This window comes from Cuculus canorus, chromosome 2 (genome assembly GCF_017976375.1).
Source record: "Cuculus canorus isolate bCucCan1 chromosome 2, bCucCan1.pri, whole genome shotgun sequence".
NCBI lineage: Eukaryota > Metazoa > Chordata > Aves > Cuculiformes > Cuculidae > Cuculus > Cuculus canorus.
The window spans coordinates 52,209,774-52,235,309 of NC_071402.1; the positions used below are offsets into that span (position 1 = coordinate 52,209,774).

The following is a 25,536-nucleotide window of genomic DNA, read 5'->3' on the forward strand; positions in this document are numbered from 1 at the left end:
ACAGGATATCCTAAGCACAAATCTTACCCTTGTTCTGCATTCTGCACATAAATGGCACAGGTACTTCCATATTTTTTTAAAAAACAGCTCAGTTGGTAAAGCCTGAGGTCATGTTTTCCTCCTCCACAACTGCCCTACACTAGTAGCTCACAGTCTTCATGCGATCAATGAATCATCAGATTGCTACCTTCCTTTCCCATTAACAAGTGATAAATCCCAAATTATATTGGAATCTAGTGGCCTTATATTTTGTAATGTGGTACATAATCCCGTTTTTATTATTTCAGCTCTTTGGTGTATAAACGATATCTGCTATGCCTTTGCAGCATATCCTCGATTCTATTTGTGCTGCTATAATGAAAGAAATGTCTCCTCTGTCAAGCTTTCCCTGCACAGGAGCCTAAGGCACTTCACACATATCACAAGTGTGGGTGAATCGTCTTAACAGTTCTCATCATGGAAGTATCTATGCAATACTGTAAATCATTTCAAAATGTGAGGTTCTCAGGTAAAACAAACTACAGTTTTTACCATGATATATCCAAAATATTCAAATTGGGTTCTGGCTATTTAATCTTTTCTATGCATTTTTGCAACACATGGAATTGCATAGCAGCAGACAAGAATGATTTTAGTCAAGTACTCTACTTATAAACATGCACCCCGGAGCTCTTTTTCCAGGTCATGTTTTACATATTGCAAAAGATGAAGTGTCTCTCTCTTTGACAGATTTTATTCCATGACAAAATGCAATATAAAACAGTTATTTCTTGTATAAGCAAAGAGCCACAGACCTAGAAGCAAATGCCATTTTCCCCTATAAGTGAGCATAACACCAACAGAATTTGTAGACCTCAGTACCTTTGTAAATCACACCTGCTTGTTTTTGAATAATGTTACAAAATATTCTGCCTAGTCATTTGTCATGATGTCACAACTGTAAATGGCTATCAAAATAAACATATATTGCAACTTACAGCCCAGAGGCATGCAAACAGTTCCAGCATACAGAAGACTTGCATCGATTTCTCCTTTGTACCCTAGACAGAAAAAGAACAACTCCAGTCACTATCACCAAGAGGTAAAGACTCTCCAAGCCACAAAACCAAAATTGGTAATGTGAATCTCATAAAAAAAATCTGAAAGAAATATTTTGCAAACTTACTCTTTACCACAAGGGAAGCATAAGCTGAAATTTCTCCTTTAACATTCATAGCAGAAGCCCGATACTGAGCAATGTCGTCAAAATCACATCTAAAATTATAGAAATTATTAGGCAAGATACCCATATGCTCTTTGGTGTAGCTTCTCCTGTGTTTTAGGTGAAAGAAATTCTCAGAACTCTGAGTAAAATTTATAAAGAAGTAAAAGCTTGGGAGACAGACACACTGGTCACTGGACTGATCATAGCCATTAAGTTTCTCTTGATGTTAAAAATTCCAAGTTTGAAATAAATACCTCTTTTCAAATATCACTTTCAGATTTGAAATTGAGACTACAGGAGAAGGAGGAAAAAAACTATTGAAAATATTTGTCTAAGTTGTCTCTAAGTTACCTCTAATTTACTTCCTCCTGTGGAGAGTTGCCTAACGTGGAAGCTGTAGAAATAGTAGATATCGTAAAACATTTTCACAGGGCACCTACTAGGATCTCAATTGTTTAATCTAGATTACTGCTGATTGTCAAATTAGATTATTAAGTCTCACATTTGCAATGTTTTTTAATGCAAAGTGACTGCTGATTTTAATGCAAAAATTTCCCATTTGGAGGATGAATACCGTTAAAGATCATTCTTATGTACAAGTGAGGCTATCTCCATTCTGTTCCCCTTTCCAGTAAGAATCAGGAATTTGCTGTATTGGAAAAAAAGTTAACACACGTATTTTACCCTTAACTAGATTTTTCTCATGTTTAGCTGTACTGATGCAACAAACAAATGGAAAAAGTATAAATCGCATGTCCCAATATTTCAGCTACATTACTCACTTAGGTAAATTGCATGTGCTCTACTGAGGAAAACCAGAACCGTTTCAACATTTGATTGGAAGCATTCACCTCAGCTCTACAAACGTGATATCTCTTACATTCCCAAGAGACAAGTCCACATTTTACACGTCTCAATCTATAGCAACACTTCAGCTTAAGCTATTTGTTATCTACTATTTCCTTACTCGCTAATCTCCAGTGAGTGCAACCCATATCGACTTTCAATGATGTATTTGTCAGGGTGAGCCTGTACATCGATGGGCACATTGTTTTTGTACCTATGGAAAAAACAAAGAAACAGTACATCACAAATGGAAGTGTATAATTATATATTTCAAAAGGTCAATAGAGCCTTGATGTCTGAAATAGAGCATCAGTTTCTGCCTGTTTCTCCCAGATAAACTTCAGTCTAATCTCCTGGGAAGACATTACATACTTTTCGAAGCTTAACCCCTCTCCCTTCCTCTTTGGCCTGCCCCAGGTGAATTTTATATTCTAATTAAAAGGAGAAAATAGTCTTGAATGGAATGAGAATCAGTTTATATCGCCACAAACTTTGTGTTACTACTTGTAAAGGCATGGAGGAGTCACAATTGTGAATTGCAAACAACGAAAATCATGTTGCGTCCTTACCTACTGGGTATAATAAACATTTTGTTTGCTTTGCCTATTTGATCTACTTTTAAAACCTGCATATTTACAAAAATGGCAAGTAGAAAGTTAACTTTTTTTTTTACTTGCATAGCTAAGTTAACAGAAGCCCTGACAGGGCTAGACAGGTAAAGAAAAATTGTCTTTCTGGTCAAGTGCAGTACAGCAAGGTATCTGGCAAAACCTTCTCTGCCTTTACAGGTAGACACTATCAGTGTTTTCTAGTACAGGCATATCTTCAGGTAGGAAAAGTTTACCATTAAAATTCCCAGTAAGTAACTTGAAGGAATGAACAAGTAGTGACCTGGCATGGCTAATTTCAGAATTTATATAAACAGCTTGAGACTTATAGAGGAAGAGTTCAGTGGTTCAAGGCAAATGTTTGGGTGAATCCTGTCTTAAAGTAAGGTCTAGGAATATGGAACAAACGTGCTAGAAGTCTAATAAAACTACACACTGATTTGCTCCCAGTACACTTGGGAATGATTTGAGGTCTCTGAAGATAGTAAGTTTCCTAAGACAGTGTCCTTTAACACAGCTTTCCCTGTGCTCCATAAAGTATACATATACGGGAAGTGGAAATAGAAACGATCCTGCATAGAAGTATCTTCATTTCTTACTTTGATGTAGCTTAAATAAACCCTTCTCTTCTCAAGTCATAACATATATCCAGCCAAAGAGCTTTTCTTCTTAATTTCAGATCTGAAATATTAAAACTCCTGGGTCTCAGTCAGGAAAGGGAATTGGTCTGGTGTCACTGACTTGCTCCACTAAACCAAACAAGTCAGTAATAAGCAATTTTATTTTTACCAAAACCAATATTAGTTAAACACGTCTCAAGATGAAGCAATAGCCACAATAAATCTGAAAATTGTCTTTCAGCACTTTAGGGTCTGCAGAACAAAGAATATTTCCCCGGGCACAGTAGCACACTGGGATTTTTACAAGTCTCAAAGTGAGCGAGGATCATAAACTCTAACCCTTTTCATACCGATCTTTCTCTCAGAAACATGCCTATGAAAGGGACTCGATGTAGGGTAATACTCTCTATTCTGAACTTCAAATAATTGCAGAGATGCTTGACGTAATTACAAAACTTCTACTGCATTAACCTGTCTTACAGCAAGGAATAATACATGGGTCCGGCAAGAGTAATCTATTCACCATCAATCTTCATTTCATCTGTGCAATGATGATCCCCAGCCTTGTCTGCCTGGGAACACCTGGGCATCTTTATATTCCACGTAGTGTGTAAAGTAATTTAGAAAATAGAATAAAGCCATCAGTTCATAATATTTTCCAGGGAATATGAAATCCTGTCAAACAGGACTTGACTCCATAATTTCTTTAACTTTTCGCCAAAGGGCTCAACAGTCTTTGGATCCCGTTGGCAGCAAGGACATTTGGTAGCATGTGGTGCTGTGCAGAATAAGCTTTAACAGAGTCATGCCAGCAGCAAGAAGACTTTCACTTCTTTTTTCTTCATTACTAAGTTAGTAAAAAAATAATTGATTCCATTTTTGCATATTTATATTAGTCCATGGAAAGAATAGGGCACATATGTTACAAGGACCACTTGTTATTTTTGGAAATACAAATTCCAGAAGAGCCAAGTCATTAGCTAATGTTGGACCACTACCTCCAACTGTCATTATGCACTGACAGTTTATGCTTTCTGCTACTGGTTTCAAATGTCCTGGGTTTTCCATATGCTTTTTTTTCAAGTGAATTAGAACAGCTGCATCACACAGTAAGGTTTTCTTTAGACAAAGTTCACAAAGCTTTATGGTTTATCACGCCTAGCAGGAAAAGGTTTCCATTGCTTATACAAAGAATGACTGTTTGAACTGGCATTTCATTAGAAATGCCGAATGAAAGCTGATGGATTCGGGTTAGCATTGCTCTGTATCTCAAAGCAAAGACACCTGCTGAAATTGCTGTGAACTCTTTTTTTTCCATTAGTAGCCTTTGGTAAACAGAAATCCCTTTGGAATTCAGCTGTATGATAAAATGGTGTATTAATTTCCACCATCCATATTTAGCACTTAGATGAAAGGCTGGTTCACAGTGAGAGCAGAGGCAGACAGCTGAACTCTTGGTTTAACCATGTCAGGTTTTCAGGATAAGGTGAATCTCAACGGAAATTAAAATGGCCCAGCTCTTGTGTTCTTGGTTAGGATTCAGTTTACAGAGCTGGATTATATTCTTTATGTCCAGCTGAGAACAGACCTAAAGGGTTTGTCTGGAATCCTCTGGAGAAGGAATGTTAAAACAGGTCACTCACAGCTCTTACATGATAGGAAAAATGTGTCCATGCAGAGCCTAACTACCGGTTGTCATTGTGTAAGGAGAGAGACAAAGTGATTTCATGGACATCAGCCCTGGCATACTAATGTACCTCTTAGTAGGACTTCTTATCAAGCTTTGATATTAAGGTTTTCAAGATCTAAATAAACACAGAGTCCATTAAGAAATTCCAGTAGTAAATTACAAAATATGAGCATTACTTAATAACATGATATGGTAGATGTTTTCTGTTGTGTCCACAAATAGAATCTCCATAGGACTTACTCCTAATTAAGACTTAATGCTGAGCACAGGCTTATTCTTTGTTCATTTTTTAAACATATTCACACATTAAAAATACACATTCTAGAAGAATCTTCCAAATTAAGTAATGAGCATCAAATCTCATTTTGCTTGGAAAAAAAGTTATTAACTATTTTCTTCACAACTTGATGTACACTTAACTGTGTTGCATGAAATGGATAAGAAGGATCAGCTCAGTAGATGGTGAGACAGTAGAGATTCACAAGTCACTGTTAACTAAGCTAGATCCAGTTCCAGTCAGGGTAAATTTTAACCCAAGAGTCAAATTAGACCTTCAGCTATGACTAAGAGTATATTTTGGAGTTCTTACAGTAAAGATTTCATCCAAAGACCATTCAAGCATATAGAAAGCTTTTAGAAGATTTGGATGGTCCTGGATCTATCTACAGTCTTTGACTTCAAATAACTGTGATGTGTCTCCTATGAAGACTTTGCATCGTGAAATTTCACGGAGATTCAGAACCATAACTGCTCAGCAGCCAAGCAGCTAGTTCTTAACCAAAGCACGCTTTAATGCTCCAGGGACATTAACGACAGTTGTAGACTAAACAAAAGTGTTTGGAAATCACTATTTTAAAAATACTACTGACAATAAATTAAACTGCTATTTTTTCTTCGTCAGAAAACAAAAGGAATAATAGGATGTCTCTACTCTATGAAGAAAAATAATCAACGTATTCATATTGTTGTTACACAAAGTATTATTTTGCCTTTTAATATTTCACTTTCTTTTTATACAAGGTAACCTGAAAAGGGTTTGACAGACCTCTGTACTTGATTTTTTTTCATTTGAACTTGTATCTTTCCTTAAAAAATATCCCATTCACTGAGATGACATCAGGTTATGTGATGACTTTCAGTGATAGAGATGTAAACTTACCACGTAACACGGGGTGCTGGCCAGCCAGCCACTGAGCAATGAAATTTGACATTTTGCTTTTCCCATACAGTGTGAGAACGAGGCTCAATAACAAACTCAGGAGGATGTAAAAGTTTGTCTTGATTCAACTTCTTGTGGAATGCCTGAGTCTCCTCTAGCTGGAAAAAAAACATTCAACTATAAATGGCAGCAGTGCAAACTACTAAGATGCAAAAAGCATTTTTTTTTTCCTAAGAGCAGTAAAAAACATGCAGTTTTTATTTAAAAATCCAGATAGACATGTTTAATACATTTATCTCACCTGGACACAGAAAACCAAGTTTTCATCTTCAAGAAGCTTTCCTTCCAAAATAGTTATATTTAATTTTACTAAATTTTTTTCCCTTAAAGCTATTCTAAGTAAAATAATTTTCCACATTTAATTTTTTTTAATAGACAGTGAAAGATGGAATAAGTCTGAAACTCAGATGTCTTCTGTACCTTGCTCTAATGTAAAACTATGTGTGTCTATACCATATCTAACAGAGCTGCTCTCAGTCCTTTCCTGTTGATGGGATCTTTTTGTGCCCACAGGGTAACTGTTTCAACTGCTTGGCTATCTGCAGAGCTAGAAAAGAATCCTAATATAGTATAAATCTTCTTTTCTGCAAATGAAAGCATTTATTTTGTTCTCTTTCACATATATGGAGAATTACTGTATTAAAAACAGGGAATAACCATAAGCACAACAGAAGAGTCCCTGGTGACTACCTCATAGAATCATAGAATCATAGAATCATAGAATCATAGAATCACTAGGTTGGAAGAGACCCACTGGGTCGTTGAGTCCAACCATTCCTAACACTCCCTAAACCATGCCCCTCAGCACCTCATCCACTCATCCCTTAAACACCTCCAGGGAAGGTGACTCAACCACCTCCCTGGGCAGCCTATTCCAGTGCCCAACAACCTCAGGCACGGAATCACTTTTCTTACCCACCTGACACCAAGATAACAGGACTTTCAGTTACTGAGAAGACTTCCATTGAAAATACTTTGTTTTTTTACTACCTTAATTCCATTGTTATTGCCCATAGTGTAAATCAAGGCCCTGTTGTACAAGGCATGTTACAAACACCAAACAAAAACCACCTATGCTGTTTGCAGCCTAGGTGTTCATTTCTACTCTTTTACCGTTTTCTTCAGGGCCACACGCTCAGCAGACTCCCGGATTGCTACTTTCCTTGATTTTTTTTCATGGTGTGCCTCTTCAGAAGTTGACTTGGCCACTTTGCTGACACTAACTCCTTCACCTGTGGCAAAAAGGTTCCTCTTGGCAACGTATGCAGCACTTTCTTTAATTCTTTCTTCTTCTGTGTCTGTGATCCCACTGATACTCGTTTCTCTGAAAGGATTTTTAAAAAGCAGAATACCATTGGAAAATGCTAAGGGTATATTTCATTCACACTTTCTAATTAGTCAACTGCAATGGGTAACACTTTCAGAACGTATTTCTGCTGTTACAGTCTCATAAGTATTCAAAGCAGAAACATGGAAGGGTACTGCAGAATGACTGTTTCACTGTCTGAAGTCATGACTGTTTTCAGTGCCTCTCTGTATAACCATGGCATACACATTTTCAGTTTAACCATTATCCTGCCGTGGTTTCATATCTCCATCAGTATAAAATTACTGTAAGGCATGCCCACAGATCTTCGGTTATTGACTTAGGACTGCGGCATTCATAGCAACACTACCAAAGGGGCAGGAGATAACAGTAGCTGCTTAACAGTGTCCTCATTTGTGATTTATACAATAACCCACATTACTGTATATCACAAAAACTTTGCTTTATTCATAGAAAATCCTGTAATGCATATAAGGTGACTGTTCTTCCAAATGTTTGCAAGAAGATGATTAAGGATTTTCTTGAAGCATCCTCTTCTCGCTTTCTACAGGGGTGAGATGCAAAGAATGATTATTCTCGATAGGTCAAATCCTGTTTCCATATGCACATTTGGAAGTATCATTACAGACATATTTTTTGGCACTGTTGGGACATCATAGATGTTACAGTAGTGCATATATAATGCGAATTCCTTGGCATAAAGAGAAGGATTAATATCCTTATGCTGAGTTTAATTACTTCAGAGTAACATTAAATGGCACAATGAAAAGAAGGTCTATTTAAGTTCTCATTAAGTGTGATCATGCAGCACTATAGAGAAAGTAGCCTCTGTCTATTTCCAGAAAGCATTCAAGCACAGCCTTGCTATTTTATCATAACATGCTTACTACTGCTACAAAGCAAAAAGGTTAGGAAGAATGAATTTTTTTTCTATTTTCTTTAAGATTGCTAATAGTATGCATTTGATAGCACAACTCATCACTCAAGAAAATTTGGATTCAAGCCCATAATTAACTGTCCAGCCCCTTATCTTTGGGCTATGAACTCAGTTCAGTGAGATGCAAGACAGCCAAGCAGTGGAAAGTGCTGTAAACTTAATTACACATAAAAATTGCTCAAAAGACTAAAAAAACTTAGTTAATGACATCAAGCTTTGTCCATCCTCATGTTCAAACTCTGCCTTGAACTTTCTGTATTTCAGGTTGCTTTAACAGGATGATCCTTAAACGTATCAGTGAGATAACTGATTCCCTTCACTTAGCCACATCATCTCCCTCTAGAAACATCATCTGAAGCTGTGGAGATATGGCAGAGCTTTCTAAAGGCAATTTTGAAAACTCTGTTTAATTCATATGAATGTAGCTGTCTACGTTCAGTTTAAATGAATCAGTGGCATTTTTCCTCAAAGGCAAGGTGACATTATTTCCTCCTTAATTACAGCAGTTAAAATCTCAGCAACTTCACAATGTGGACCCACTCCTCAAGGCATAGAGTATCTTCTGGGAGCTGATGAATATCCTCAAACTAACATGGTACTCAGCCTACTCATCTGCATTAGTGGTCCCCAGATGCTTTTGATCAACAATATTAAATATTTAGATTTGCTAACCATTTCTTCCTGTTATAATCTTTCCAGATCAAAGAGAACCATGTTCCCTGAAATGATGAATGCATCAGAAACAGCACACATTACCATTTAATAAATGAATCTACAGTCAAGTCTCAGGGGATCCAGTAGAAAACACTTTTCAAACAGAAACAAGGGTGTCTAACACCAAATGGCAAATACAAAATATTATTTAAAGGGTACCTGTCATATGTGGTCCTTTGGCATAGGCTTATTAGTGGCTGCAAATAATTCCACACACCACATACCATAGGTTTAGTACCTATGACATTAAATCAAGCTCCAGGCGTTTTATTATCTGGAATGCTGATGGATGTCCTTAATTTTATCTTGCAAGGATTGGGCTAGGTGTTTATGAACAACAATTATGAAGTGAATGATCTGAGCAAGGGAGATTTCCACAGCAGAACTTCAGGGCTCGGAAGTACAACCAAATCATGGAAATGGTGATGCAGTGCTGAAGGTCATCCAGCAGCAAGGGCAACAGTTCCGATGAACCCATAGAGAGCTGACCTTTATAAATAACTGTTCCTTGTAAAAGCTATCTGCCCATGGGAAACAACACATCAATTTCACAGGGGAATTTGGGAATGACATAGAACATGCACATGATTCAATGAGCTTCAGCTGTTATCTTTCAAACAAAAATAAATATCTGACAGGAATGTGGCATGCAACTTCCGCAGTCTTGGCATGTGGTCATCAACATGATGCCAATAGAAAAAGAGTCTAAAACAGATGCTCCAACCATTTCATGCTATGTTGAGTTGGGTACCGTGACAATCATCGTATGCCTTTTTTAGTAATTTTAAATATAAAAAAAAAGTATTTTTGGGTCATTTTAGTGGCACAAAAGGACACACAACTTCCTGAGTTGTCATGTGCAAAAAGTAAGATCGATATCAACAACAGTGAGAAGAAGAAGAATAGTAAAAATGATGTAAGAATCTGACAGTATCATTTAAGGTAGAACCCCTAAGTATTGCACAGACATAAATAGATTAATCTATACACCATTACACTGAGTCATATATTACTGTATTCATTTTATCAAAAAAAGTAAAGTAAAAAAAATATTAAGATTTGTTAAGATGTTAAAATGTTTTGTTAAGATCACAGGAGCGTGTGAAAAAAGCAATCATCCTCTGGGAGCACTAACCATCTGTCATGATTTTCAACTGTGGACCAACAGTATAAATTTTACTTTTACAGGCTCAGGACACAATAAAAAGTAAGGATATTTGTACTTGAGAGCATGGGAGACCAATGACAGTGACTTGCAAATATATTGCTATGTAAGAAGAAACACTTGATGACGTGCAAAAATAGTATGAAGCCTTGAGAATACATTACCCATGTTTTGCATGATTCATATTTATGTATTTCTGTTGCAGAACATATAGCTGAAACTCAAAAGAAGTGGTTTAAAAAGGCAACAGTGTGGGCTTCTGAGTGTTGGTTGGATCAAAGAGTGGTGAATCTGACACAGAAATGTACAAGGGGAGGGAAAAAAATTATTCCATGTTGGTGGGAGGGAATTAATAAAAACCAAAACTGCTGGCCCCATCACAAAATCACCACAAACGCTCAAAAGGCCAAAGCAATCACTTCTTCCACCAACAAAATGGAACTCAGTTTCACATGAAAGCACAAATCTGGACAGAAAGCAGAAGCGATAGGGTGTTGATTAAGTAGTAGACAGAAAAGCACTGGCTCCCAGAAACAACTTGGAATTGTCCCATAAAAAATGCTGTGCTGGTAAGTTGAAGGAAGGTTTCTGTTCAACAGGAGGTGGGCAAGAAATTTTTCTCCTGGCCTCCAATAAGGAATCAGTTTTCCACAGCACACCTCAGTATGTATTAATCTGAACAAGTGACTGTGCTCAAACTGTCAGAGATTCCTAATAAAATCAGTATGCCATGTCCCAAAAAGGGCATGGGAGCCTCCTTGCTCATGTTGATTCTGGCTTCCACTTAAAGTTCACATTCAGCTTTACTGAGGACATTGCTGCAGTAAGGTGTATTACATCAGTAGTAACCATGCAATAAATATCACCAACATGTGAGATCAATATGAATCATTATGATGATTTGAGAAAGTATTTGGCTTCCTTCCATGTGCCAGGACAAAATATTAGCACATTGTTTTATTGTTTCTATGTTTAATGCTTGGTATGAGACATTGAATTACAGAACAAGTCTTCAAATCAAAAGAACAAGCTAAATAATTTGGATGACATGCTTGTCCAATTCCCAGTAAGCAGGATTATAATTATACCCTAATTTCATAGAAAGTGGCTCTGGTGATGTGTTCAAAACAAAGTCCAGACACCCAGGTTCATTTGTTCTGGCTCTGGATGCTCAGTGTCTGATTTTCTGCTGGTTAGTTGACTTATCTTTGCCTTTTTATCACTTATATGAAGAGCAAAAAATCACCTTGAGATCCAGGAGTGTAAAAAGACCTAATGAATTTGTTGTTTCATAATTTGTTAATAAAATGTCAGAAATAAGATACTAAATAAGAGGGAAAATGAACATACCGTCCTGTGAAAATGGGCACTGAGTAGTCCATGGCTTCATTCTCTTTGTCCTCGGATATCAAATTCTGTTTTGCTCTCTTTGCTTTGGGACTCATTTTATAGGATTGATCTTCAATCATTAAATTGGCATCTTTCAGTCTGAAATTTAAATAATATTGTTAAATTCGGGGAAAAAAAGGTCGTTCAGAAACACTCCAAAATAGCATTAAAATGCTACATTTTTTTCCCTCTGTGTTGTTTGATAAGCTAGAAAATATAATTTTAATAGCCTTGGCTTCAGAGTTCTTAAACATATAAATATATGCACTTTGAACAAACTTATCATTATAAATGTAACACTGATAATCCTTTATATTAAATAAAAATACAGAGAGAATGAGCAATGCACACTTAATGGCTTCTTGGTCTGGGACTTGTAAATTTTGCACACCCAGGTTTGGTAAATCCTGAAGTCACTGAGACAACTGAGTAATTCTGAAGATCGTATCTGAATTCACAAACGCTGCTTTTCCAAAATTCACTGAAATTGTCTGGTCCCCAACCAAAATGCTGGTGTGCAAATATATTCAAAGTAGTAAAGCCTTTAATTCTCTATGGAAACTGCAGGGGAGCATATTGCTCTGGAAGCTGTGTTGCCATTCCCACTGCTCTCCTATACTACCGCAAGCCACTGAAAGCAGAAATCTGTGTGAAGTAATGCCATTTAACACAGCACAGATACACAACATATTTGAGGCAGTCACTTTGAGCTTTTAACAAAGTTCCAAACTGCTTTAACAAAGCTCCAAATATCTCTCCCCCCCTCCCCCCCTTTCTGAAAGCAACATAGCATCTCTAACTCTTGAGATCTATGTCTTACAGCTGGAACACCCTAATTAGCTGTCAGCCTTTTATAAAATTCTGAAGTGTCTATTCATCTCTGTCGCCACATCGCCAAGGGAAATCACGTAAGTCTGCTTCTTTGTCTACACTGCATAAGCTTACTGCTTATGTGCACAGACACAGGAGCAGAATTAAGGCACGTGTTTACTCAGCAAGACTCATTAGCACAGACAGGTACCACTAACGAGGCTAAGTTGCTTCCCATACCCTGGGCAGCTTATTCCGGTGTCTCTACACAGCATGCTGTACACATACAATCAAAACTCATGCTAGCGCTGGGCCCCTGAGATGTGTAATGTTAAGATGACAGACACACGCATAAGCTAATGTTTTCCTTAGGCTGCAGCCCTATAAAAGTACCAAGCTCTGGAGATGCCACCAACACAAGTCACAGGAGTGCTTAGTTTTGAAAATATGTGTTAATAATTTATCAAAGTGGACTGTGTGTAGAATCATGCAGGTTCAATTTCATTCTTTTCTTCCTCTGTTTCTTTATGTCTGTACTTTTGCGCATACTGAGTTCTCTTTCTACCGACTGCCTGTTAGATCAGTCTCCCAGTTTCTAGCTTTCTTAGTGGATGTTTTCCTCTCACGCCTTCCCCTCCTCCATCTAGTTCCTTGCCTGAGCTTCACATCCCCTCCTACAACTGCTTTCCAGTCCTCATCTCTTTGCCCTACAACTCCAAGTACTGTCAGTAAGAATTTCCCCTCCTTTCTGCTTAGTCCCCACCTCATCAGTACATCAATATCATCTGGATACAGACTCAACTGTATCCAGTTACCCCAGTACCACAGAGAGGCAGCCCTCTCCTCTGTGCTCACTAGGTGTCCACTTTGTAGCCACCACCACCATGTCTACAGCACCACAGTCAAGAAATGCTTGGTACAGGGGATAAGAACTAACTCATACAGTTCTCTTTCCTTCCTCCTCCATCTGTATCCTGATTGCCATGCAAACAAAAGCACAACCAGAAAGGGGCTCTGGCACACACCACAGGACTGGGTTTGAGTGTTTACTATGGCAAGCACCACTGGGTCAGCCAAGGCACAGATCGAGTTTACAGGAGAGAGATGCTCTCTGCTCCAGTGTCTAATGCCAGGTGCTGCCCAGAGCTGCAGGCAGGGAATTCAAGGGAGGCAGATCCAACTTTAGGGACAGAAATCCCATTAGAAAACACTTGAAAACAGCCCAGTAAAACAAGAAGGAAGAGATGGAGTAAAACAGGGTACGCGATGGCCTTGTTCCTGGGCTCAACAACAATGAGGTGCAGTCAATACAATCAACCACAAATGTATTGGGATAACTCATTGTCAAATAGATGTTGAGAAACATAAAGGCCAAAGTATTTGAAATATTTTTCAGAAATTAACTATGACCCGGAAGGAGCTGCAGTTCTTTACTTAGCAAATGACCTTGATTCCTGTGCTAATTTAAAGAAGGACAAACCTGGAATTTGGACTCTAACTGACATCGGATTTCCAAGGGGCATTAAGGTGAGCTCTTCAGTAGGCCACTTGATTCTTGGTTGTTTCTAGACTGAAGAACCACAGTATTGTTTGAACTGCAGTTTAAAAGTCAATAAGTTTCTATTTTCATAAAAATAGATGAAATATGGTGAAAATTTCAGCTCAGGTGCTGTTAAATCCAGACTTGCACTTTTTTCCTAAAACAGAGTTTGGCTGTCATGTCAGTTTAGTTTTCAGTTAATGTCCAGATTGCACACTCATGTAGGGAATTAACAAGGGAGTGCACATGGCAATTCACATCACTCTCTCCTAGGCCTTTTGTTGATGCTGTTCCTACATCTTTTTTTTCCTATCTTTCACTTATAACTCTCTAAAATTATTTGAAAATGAAAGAATAATTTGCTACAGGTTCTGTATGTTTGATGTTTGGGTTTTTTTCATCAAACACTCCAAGTGTTTGAAGTTGAACATCTCACCTTCATTTTTTCTGCCTTCCACAGCTGGCTTTATGAAAATATCTCCCGAATCCTTCAGATCTCTCCAGAGATCTCCATCTCAACAGAGCCTGAGAAATAGGGATGGAACTGGGACTTTTATTGAGGTATGATGACAAGGATAAAAATGCTGTACACGCACAGCTGATTCCCACTTTCTTTTGAGCTTTCTAAACTGAATGTCTCTTGATTAAGGCACCTTTCACTGCAGCCTCTTGACTGTTTTCTGGACTACTTCTCTTGAATCTTTAATTCTACTGCAACATTTGCTTGACCCTTGTGTGTGTGTGTGCTCAGGACCAGAAAAGCACCTTTCTAGACGCCTTTTCAACTCTTCTTTCTCTGGCAGGGGCAGCTGCCACAAGAGTCATTGTGCTGTCTTCTAAGAGCAAGGGTTGGGTCCCAATACTTTGTAGGGGTACAGAAGAGGAAGCCCTCGGCTACCAAAAGTGCACATGGTAACTGTGAGTTGAGAAACATATGTATGTGGATCCTCTAATTGCCTGCTATTCTCAGATTGCTAACATGACACTCACACCAATTTACAGCAGTCATTTGCTTTTCCAAAAACTTGACCTGGACCACACAGGGCCCCAGTGAGAAGTGCTTCATTGAATAATGTCAGTGGTCCTTTCAGACCAGTTTCTCCTTCCAGCAATGGTTAAGAGCATGTAAAAAGAAGTCTTATGCAGAGTAATATTTCCCCCCAATAAATCCTTTTGGTTTCAAGCAAATGCCTGGGTACATCCTGATCCAGAGGTTGCATCCTGGCTATAGCAGTGAACTTAGAATTTATTTATATATAAGGACAACACTTTCTTTCAAACCTCTTTTAATCTGAAACTTTGTAATCTCTTTTGTGTTAACATGCCTCTCTGCATGAGAAATAGGGAAAAATTGTTCCTTGTTCATGCCCTGCACATCTTTCACTGTTTTATACATTAACATTACATGCCCTCATTTGTCTCTTTCCCAAGGTAAGAGCCCCAGTGTTTTATCTTCTCTAGGCAGAAGTTATTCCACACCTCCCACCACCCTCCTTGCACAACTCTGATCTTTTTCTAGTTTCAAATTGTACTTAAGACGCAAGGATCAGAACTGCACCCAGTAGTTCAGCTAGGAGCATAACTTGGGTTAATACACTGAGAAAATATGCTTTCTATTTTATTTTCACTTTCCCTCGCAGTTGCTTCATGACCACATTAGTGCATCCAGCTGGTGTTTTCAGAGAAGTATCCAAAGTAATTCCAAAAACTTTTTTTAGAATTGCACTGCATAAATGAAGAGCTGAGATGAATAAATTTTAAGCAGTAGAAAAATGTTCCTCCTTTTCAAATCCTTTCAGGCAGAACTATGTGCAGACTAGTAGAAATGCATATTCAAATGGAGATCTTTGCATGGGAAAACAAATAGGTCACTAGTTCTATCATGAAGTTTATTTCCCTGTCTTACTTTTTTGTTACTACTATTTCCTCCTGCGCTACACAAAACCCAAACCCTACCTACAATCATTATTTAGGAAGCCCAAAGGAGGCCTCTGCTTTCTTGAACCAGATTCTAAAATCTTGCCCTTTATTTTAAAATGTTCCAACCTTTTACCTGATATGTGGAACAGAATCTCCCTGGAGGAGAAGGAGCAGGGTATCAGTGCTCTCTAGTTTCACAGGGAAGAACAGTACCATGACCTTTTAACAGCTTTCAGCCTCATTTGATATGCTCGGATAGCGTATGCCTGTTTTTTCCAGGTCAGATAGTATCTTCACTGCCTTATCAAGGTTGGTGACCCAAGATTAGTGTCCTCATTTCTTGTTAAAATACCAAGGCCAGCATTTTCTTAGTTTCTCAGTAGTGACTGAATTGGGAGTTGGTGACCGTAAATGCTAAAGGCATGGGTATTGTCCTGTGGATATGTAAAAAACAGATAGGCACTTACCTTTTCCCTCTAACCCAACAGAGAAACTGAATACAACATTATGCAGGGCTTCTGAAACTCCCAACCAGAGGTTTTGTTTCAATGTCTAATTTTCTGATATAAATATACTACAATATATTGGTACTGCCCTTATTTCTCTGCCTGAAGGAATGGGTTTCCCACCCTCCCCAGAGAGCCCATCAAATAAAAAGATGTGTCCTGTGGACCACAATACTACATTCCTTAGATATCTACCCTGTCATGAAAAGGCTCCTGTAAGCTTATTTACACTTCTATAAAATCATGTATCTTGTCCTTAGCACACCTTTGTTATGTGTCTCTCCCACTTTATTCCAACAGCAGAGAGGGATGCATGTGGTATACACAACTGCTGTGGCAATTGTATCTGCTGGAGGAGCTCAATTAGCCAAAAGGCATTTTCCAGGCTCTCTTTCCAGCAGCCGCTCCTTTCCTAATATTAAATGTTTGAATTTACTCATCCTAAAGAGGAAAGAGCGGATTGACAAATCCAGGTACAGGAGAGAGAAAAAGAAGGATCACAAGATAGCTCTTTAAAGCCAGCCTCTAAAGACAAGAAGTGCTCTCTGGTGGCTATATGCATTTCAGGTTGCTGACAGATTTGTCACAGGCCCAGGCAATAGTACCAGCAGTAATCACGCTCTTCCCTAACACAGCTTCCACAAAAAAAAAATTTAAAGGGGAATAGTTTCCACATAACAAATCTCATTAAAACAATTTCAATGCTTGGCTATGATGTTTGGAAGTCACTTTCTCAATGCTTACCTGTAATAAACCCACACATAAGCAGTGCCAATAGGTATCTCAAGATCACGGTATTCTCATGTTTCTTAAATTTCTTAAAATCTGACAGTTACTCAGCCCTGTCCCGATCCTGGTTACAATATTCCTCAGAACAGCATTCAGTCTTAATGTCTGGCAGTGTAACTAATACCAAGTTAGTAAGGCTCCTTTCCTCTGTTTGCTTGGTTCACCTGGGGTACGTCATGTCTTTGCTATATTTCTCCTGACCTGCAAAATATAAGCAATTTTCTGAGCCACACTGATAACTTGTATTTTCCCTCTAAGCAAGTCTCGGGCCCATTTGGTGGCCAATAACCAGACTGTGACACCATGGGATTATCTGATGCTGCTTGCCAGGAAAATAACACATGGAAAAACAGTGAAAGTTTGAACAAAGGCAAATGACAGAGCTTCCGAAAAGAGAGGTAAACAGATTTAATCCAGCTGTCCCAATGATGGGCCTGTAGTACTACTAGAAGCTTTAGCAGACCTGACTTCAAGAAGCTTCTAAGAAGCACATGGAGGATAAAGAGGTGTCGTGGGAAGAAGGTTCTCCCACAGAAGCCAACCTACCCATACCAGCACTCCCAAGGACAGCACAGGAATGAGCACAGGTGTCCACAACAAGACATTTTGGGAGAAAGCTGCTAGCCCTCGCCTGTACAGACTCTGCCCACTTCTTGGGGGAAGCAGCACACCCTACTTCTCCTGGGTCTGAGGAGGGCAAAGAAGAAGCATTTGGGTAGAGGTGGTAGGGAGGGCTAGGTGTGAAGTGGTAACTTTCACGCAGTAAGATGCACTTCCCTTTAGGAGGCCAGGGTTTTGCAGCTTTGGCAAACTGTAACCATCAAAGCTACAAGCTTCTTTGTTCTGCCAGTTTTCATTTCTCTCCTTTTACTTCTTCAAGCTGTCATGATGTGAAGAAGACTGGAAATGTGGGGAAGGGACAGCTCACTTTCTTGTTCTCAAGAAAAGCAAGCTGCACGTCCTTTAAAATGTCTTTAAACATTCTGGGCATGTTTTCCACCCAAGTCAGGCTTCAACGTTGGAGAATTAGGTTCAGGTCAAGGTCTTGCGGGTTACCTAGTCCCTAGTCCTTCTGCACTGTTTTCCCTTGATAAATTCCTCACATAGCACTAACTGCATGTCAATGCTGTTGCTTTATGAACAATCTGTTCTGTAAGATGGCTACAGAAAGGGATGAGACATAAATTTTGCAAGTTAAAGATTATCAGAAGCTATTTTAGATAAAAATAGGAAGCAAACTGAATAAAACTCCGTATTTGAATAGTATACTTTTCCTGTTGGACTTAATGGCGTTTATCCACAAAACTATAATTGTTATACATAAATGTATATTTGGTATTAAAATCCAATTATATACAATAATCAATTGTTAGCTGAAGAATTTTCTCTGAATTTGTATCTGTGTGTCCATTTAGGTGTCAAGCAACCACCACTGTTCTAGGCCATTTAGACACAGCATTTCAATTCAGAGCCAATTTATTTTAGCAACACTTTTTGTCTCCACATTATCCCTTAAAGTGTTTTGAGCTATCTGGGGAAGATAGTACAAACTTGGGTTGCTTTAAATTGACACTACATTTAGTTGCATATAGTTGCATTATTTGTTCTATTTAACCTCTTGCAAATTGCAGCAAGATGGGCTGCAAAACCCAAATAAATATTAATATAGATTCCATATTGATCATAAAATTAGCTTAAATATTGAGATTATTATTCAGAACCGTATTCTCTCATGCATTAGTTAAGTTTCGTGCAAGAGAGATTTAAATGATACAGCTCTACTCTCCTGAGTCCTAGTCTTGCATAGCAGCACTGAGTTTCTCAAACCTCAAACACAAGGGTAGAATCACAGAAAAAAAAAGAAGTTACAGCTGAGACATTCTTATTTCTGCTTACCAGGATAGTATATCAATATGTTGGCAACGCTTGTACTACCCGCTAGCTTGGAAGTATCACCAAACATACTATTTTAACCCAAAAGCTATGATCTCAAACAAAGTCCTGGGCAACCTGGAAATGTCTTAAGTTCTCTGCCAATTAAGCAGTTCCATTTCCTTTAATATTACTTTGCTGACATTAAAGTTCTTGGTGTGAACATACAGGTTTCAGAAGAAAATCATCTGACAACCCAGAGTCACTGAAGTGTTTGCAACTGGGTCTTGGAAGCAGGTTTTTTTACAATCACATTTTGCAACTTCAAGTAACATTCCCATTTCTTATGGGACTGTTTTCTATGAGAAGGACACTTTGGGTTAGGGTTCAGCTACAGTTGTAGGCACAGCTGCATTGCTACAGAAACTGTAATATCTTCCTCTACACAACTCTCTCTGGAAACAAAATCCTCAGTTCCAGCTTCTCCTCAGTATCTTTCCCTTCATCAGCAGATTATAAATTATCTTCTTGCTGCTCCACTTGGTGGTTAATGATTTGCACAAGTGAAATTGTTTCAACAGCAAAGACTGGATATTACCGAGCCCAAGATAGTCAAGTAGTCAGGTCATTCATCTGGGCTCTAACAGCCTGAGGTTCAAATTCCTAAACAAACTCTGGCGAACAGAGACTTGACCCTGAGCTTCCTGAAAGCCAAATGAAGGCTGTAATTGCAAGGTGTTGTTTACTGCGGCATAGGTATCTTTCCCTCAGTGGTTTTGCCAAAGATCTGTCTTTATCCACAATCCTTGGAGAATATTCAATTTTCAAAATTTAAATTTTCTTACGGACAAGTTTTGATCAGTTCTGCTAATAATGCTCTAAATTTTATACTAATATATCCGAAAGCAGAAGTTTTGGGCTATGTTTTGTTGATCGTTTCCTCTAGTGCTAACAGCTGCTCTAATCTTACTTTAATAGTCCTCTAATTTGTCTAAGTTTCTGAGATATATATTTAAATAATGTGAAGCTACGATATCGAAAATACTCTGCTAATGTAATTATTGAGCAGTATTTATTATCTTAATTAAACTAAATTCATGGCAGATAAGCATAGCTGCTCTTCTAATATAAAATGAACACGTCAGGGTATTCCTGCTTTGGAAACAGTACACTTCAAGTAATACACAGTGTGAAAATCTCAATTTCTTGAACCACTCAGCAGAAAAAAGAAGGTGTTTATTAGGCCAAAGAAGAATTGTTTAATGATATATGGACATGTCAGCTCAAACTTGTATCTATAGCCCTAAGGTCTTTCATTGGTCCAACCTGGCCAGATAAGAGCCACCATCAACCCAAAAGTTACCTCAGTGCTGCATATTTGTTTCAACTGCGCTAACATGATTAAAGAACTTGGGAGGAGAGGCGACTCATGCCTAACCACTTCAGAGCATGAATGTGAATTGTATTTGCCATCATTCTGGCAAGTCAGCATGGTCAGTGCTGTTCTTATGCTATTATACATAAGTTAGGCCAACAAACTATGCTGATCACTGTCACTCCCACTGTCAAAGCCAAAGCAAAACACGACGTTAACACCAAGTTACAGAGCCCATTTCTGTAGAAGAAGAGGAGAGTTTTGCCATTGATTTCAATGGGAGATGGGTTGGACATTTTTATCTTGGAATACTGTTTCAAAGACAGATTTTCTTACCCAAGACTGTAGGTTTCAGATCCCAGCCTGTAGGCTGCAGCCAGCTTGTTGATGGATTCAGATCCATGGCTGTAGGCAGCTGACCTCTTGCTGAGGGATTCAGAATCAAGGCTGTAGGCAGCAGATCTTTTACTCTGTGCAGCAGAGTGATCATAGGCTGTAGATCCATAGCTGTAGGCTGTTGAATCCAGGTCATATGCTGAGGAGCCATGACTGTATGCTGCTGAAGATTCAAGGCTGAAGTCTGCTGCAGATGCATGGCGATAGGCTGCAGACCTCCTAGCATAAGCTGTAGATCCTTGCGCATAGACAGCAGATCTGCTCTTTGCTTCCTTTTGGTACTGGCTTACAGTGGATTGCAGTGCTTTATGGCGGTATGCACGGTCATAGTGCTCATGGTGTCTTTGGTAGAAAGGTAAAGACATCGTGGATGTCTTCTAATTTTGTTTTTTACTACACGTTTCTGAACGTAAATAAACAGAATAGTCTGAAAAAGAAGAGAAGAAATGTAAGGACCATTGTCAAAGAGAGTTCTATGTTAGCACGCAAACAATACATAACCTCATACAAACTAACACAGAACCTAAACTTCAAAAATGAAGTGCAATTAATTTAGTGTTATCCTTTATGATGTGTTTTAGACTTTAAGACTTGTATTTAACTTTCAAGATGCTCATGTCATTCATCATGAGCAGAAAACCTTACAGTATTGTGTCTGTTCATTTGTAGTTGGTCTCCCTGTTACTGCAAACTATTCAAGTTTTACTTGCTCAACCTCTCCACTCATTACTGCAAACTAGTGAAATTCTACGTGCTCAGCTTCTTCAGAGTTAGTGTAAATGTTTTTGTTAAATTTCAAAATAAAAAATAAAGTAATCAATTATTTTAAATAGGCATGAGCAATTCCAACGATGTTATATAAGCTGAAATAAAAATGTATTAACATTTCATTCATTTTTGTAATCCAATTTTCAGATTGAAAGTAATAGTCCATTCAATGTTTTAACAGTGTATTAAAAGCATTAATACTGAGAGGATGCCATTTTTCTCTGTAAACATTCATTACATAGATTATTTTGTATGTGATACCAGAGAGCTACTTAAAGTGGCTTATCATACTTTCGCAGTTTCATCAGGGATACAAATCTGTGTGCAATGAGTAAAGTAATATCATGCTCCTTGGTGAGAATGACCCTTTTTTTAAACCTAGAATTTCATGTTCAATATCATTAAGAAACTTCCTCCAGATGATAGCCTTATCTAAGTTTTCCTTTGCACAGTCATAAATAGATTGCCTTGCAGTTGATCGTAGTAAGAAATTTGATCAGATGAGAGGTAGTTCCCCTCTCAAAATGGGATGAGGGTTGAGTGCAGAAAGGATTTCCCCTCGTTTTTTTTCCAGCTGCCAATCCAATCTTTATTTTGTTATTTGTTTATTTTGCTGTTACTAAAAGTGATATTTTCTTCTCGGACATATAAATTTGCCTTTATGAATCTCTCATGATAAACTTTCCTTCTCTTATCATTGATTATTAGGCTTACAACATGGCTAGGATTGTCCCTGAAGGAGGTGTATGATTATGAATGGAAATGAACTACAACGGGGGAATGTTTAGAAAAGTTTAAAGTTGATTGAAAAAACAATGGTGACAGGTGCTTGCTTGGGTGTTTTAATATCAATCACAACAAAAAAAAGACTTGTTCTGCTTCTGTTTTTATTCATGTTAGTGAAACTACTTATCTGGTGTTTTGATATGAAATACAAGAGCTGGAGCATAATACAGAGCTGGAGCATAATCATGATTTCATGAAAATCAAGATTATTTTTCTCCTGGTCTTTATGCTACCAAGACTTCAGTTCTTGATGTTTTCATTAGTATTTAGTTCTGATAGTGAATCAACAAATTGCAAACTATTCTTTTTGGTAACTGCTCAGGGACTCACCCATACTAAGGCAAATTGTGAAAAAAAACCCTGAGTTTCACTTTTCTTGTATTTCAGGGCTGTCTCAAGGAACTACTCTTTGTGTGATAACAGAGCAGATCACTTGTTTGTAGAAAGTCAACAAGAAACTAAGGTCATTCAGAAGTCTCTAAGTATGTATAAGAAATTGCTGCTATCTTGACCACAGTGAAACTAAGTTCAAGGAGATCAGTTCATCCATTTATTTCATTTTCACTGGAGGAAGAGGGAGGAATGGCAAAGAGCGTTGGCCTTTTGTTCTCCCTGGCAAAATCTGATGTCCATCTTTAATTCCCTTGTTTATCCTGCCATGTGTTTTTTTTATCTAAGTCCAAAGAATGCAACTATTCTGTCTAGTGTCCTTGTTTCTAATACTTATCAATATTTTGCATTGTTATTTATTTCACTTTGTTGGCTTCCATTAGTAAGTAGTTCCTTTTCATTTTCCTAGTTTCAGAAGATCTCTTCCCCATTTTTCTCCATTGCTTTCTCTCCCAACTCTTCAGAGCTAGGTATGCGGTTTGCAAGCCATTGTGATTTCTGCTGAGCGAAGTTAAGGAGTACAGATGAGTCTTGTTTGACACACTGAAGGGGGAAGAACATGAGAATATCCTGTTTTCCTTCTGTAGATGACTACAGTTATCTCCATATTCAATAGCCTTATTTGCAGCATTGGTAGCTTCATCAAGGATACAAAAGCAACAAGGCTAGCAGCTATTTATTGCTGTTGCTCAGGGATTCCCACAACCTTCAAAGTAACAAAAGTGATCCAAAAGTATTAAGCACTCATGTGTTGCCCATCAAGGAGAAGTTAAATGAGACATTTCATTTACATCTTAGCAGAGCAAAAGGACAAGAAGTGGGCTTAAACTCAGCTTAAAAAGTATAAAAGCAACTTTTTTCTTCCAAAAAGGTATGCTCAGGAGTAAGAGAAAGAGTCTATGATAGCAGTACAAAGTAAGGCAGTAAGGCAGGAGCTGAGCACAGAGTCAGCTCTCCTGGCTGAAATCAAAGGCCAACTCTGACTCATGTCGTGTAAGAGGAAATTCCTTTCACAAGTATTTTTTCACACTATGAGTTATGATCTATATTTCCTCTGAAACATCAAGCACTGCTTACTAGTCAGGATCAGTTAGTTACACTAGTTTGATCAGATATACTAGTCTGACACTAACAGAGATGACAAGAAACTCTGAACCATGGGAGGATTTTGCTCCTATCTGGAGCACTGTCTGATTACTGGATTGACTCTCATCTCTTAAGAATTAGAGAATTCATGTTACCTCCACCTTCATAGTTTGGGTCCACTAATCAGCCCCCTTCAGTGTGAGAGCAAGACTCCCTCTCCAGATCTGTGTAGTACTTCATAACTGCAGCACTTGGCCTAAAAATATTAGTGGCCATAGTTAAATGAATATGAGCGTTTTTGAGCTATGTGTTAACAGCTGTTGAACTGAACTTTCCAGATGATAATTGACGAGACAGACAGTTCTGTACTTGTTCAAAGGTCATAACAGCATATTAAAGAAAGTAATTTTACTGGCATTACCTCCTGTGCTGTTTAGCAGTCTGTGTGATCCTTTAAAGATCAATCAGTGAAATTAATGAAACAAAACCCAAAAACTCTTGTAAGCAGGGAAAAAGGATAACATTTCCTTCAGCTCAGTCAATGGGTTTACAAATCACAAGAAATCCTATGCAATGAGAAAATATTTAGATTATTTACACATTCTCTAGGCCCAAAGGAGGTTACACATCAAATTCCATCTGTATTTTAGTAGCCCATAGTAATTTGAGAGTACTGTGACGATATGCAAGGATATTTGAGTTGATAATAAGTGAACCCTTGCACTACTTTGCTCTGTTTCACAGCTGAACTCTTACATGTCTTCGGTTCACGTTCACAAGTCCCTCAAATAACTGTTGAGCTGAGAGGAATAAAGGAAGCTACCATCAACTCGGCGTTATAGATTCAGATTAAAAATAACTGAACACATAAAATCTTATGTCATAAAGGAACACTTACCAGGGCGCAAATGAACAGCAGCAAATGGAATAGCTCTCAAGCAGATGAATAGCAGAAAAATACAGCAATGATGAAGCCAGCAAAGAAAGAGGTAGTCAGGACGAGGGGTGAAGACTGGACTTCAGGGTCCAGAATAAAAATAATGCCTGCAGTCAGTGGAATGTCAGAGCCCCAGTCCAGACCTTTTATGGCCAGGGGGATGATAAATATAGCATTGAAGAGGGACAGAGACAGATACTGATACTCTGTGCTATCTCTGTGCAAAGACATGGTGACAGCAGCTTCAAGCTGAGAGTTCTCCCTTTTAAGTATCTTCAATAAATTCCATATCAAACCAGCATTTGAATTCAAAATTATTTCAGTTAAATTAGATTTAAGAAAGAAAAAATGTATTGTGTCATGAACAAGAAAGCAGGAAACATCAGTCACTGTATTGACCTTTGCTATGGTACAAGAATATGAATATTTTATGAGTTCTCTTCTCTTTTCTAAATGCCAAGCCACAGTCCGTGTAATGTAGATATTTCAGCTTAATGACAGACATTCTAGAGAAGTAGTTAGCATCAGAATTCGATAAAGCCATACAATGTGTTACAATTCAATAAAACTGTACTTTCTTTGTTCATTTGACAAAGTGTTACTTTCTTATCATCCTCTTTAAGATAAAACACTAAATTAAGA

At 38.1% G+C, this 25,536-nt stretch overlaps 1 protein-coding gene across 5 annotated transcripts in view; it reads right to left on the reverse strand.

Moving 5' to 3' along the window:
* Positions 1-24,991, reverse strand: part of MYOM1 (myomesin 1) — an 81,148-nt gene extending 56,157 nt beyond the window's left edge. For all 5 annotated transcript variants that reach the window (XM_054058779.1, XM_009568007.2, XM_054058777.1 and 2 more), the window contains exons 1-8: positions 24,856-24,991; positions 20,868-21,354; positions 11,681-11,818; positions 7,301-7,511; positions 6,128-6,285; positions 2,172-2,264; positions 1,166-1,254; positions 978-1,040 (exon numbers count right to left, since the gene is read on the reverse strand). In XM_054058779.1, coding sequence (XP_053914754.1) covers positions 978-1,040; positions 1,166-1,254; positions 2,172-2,264; positions 6,128-6,285; positions 7,301-7,511; positions 11,681-11,818; positions 20,868-21,292 — 1,177 coding nt within the window. In that variant the 5' untranslated portion in view covers positions 21,293-21,354; positions 24,856-24,991. The remainder of the gene's footprint in view (positions 1-977; positions 1,041-1,165; positions 1,255-2,171; positions 2,265-6,127; positions 6,286-7,300; positions 7,512-11,680; positions 11,819-20,867; positions 21,355-24,855) is intronic.
* Positions 24,992-25,536: the final 545 nt, after the last annotated feature.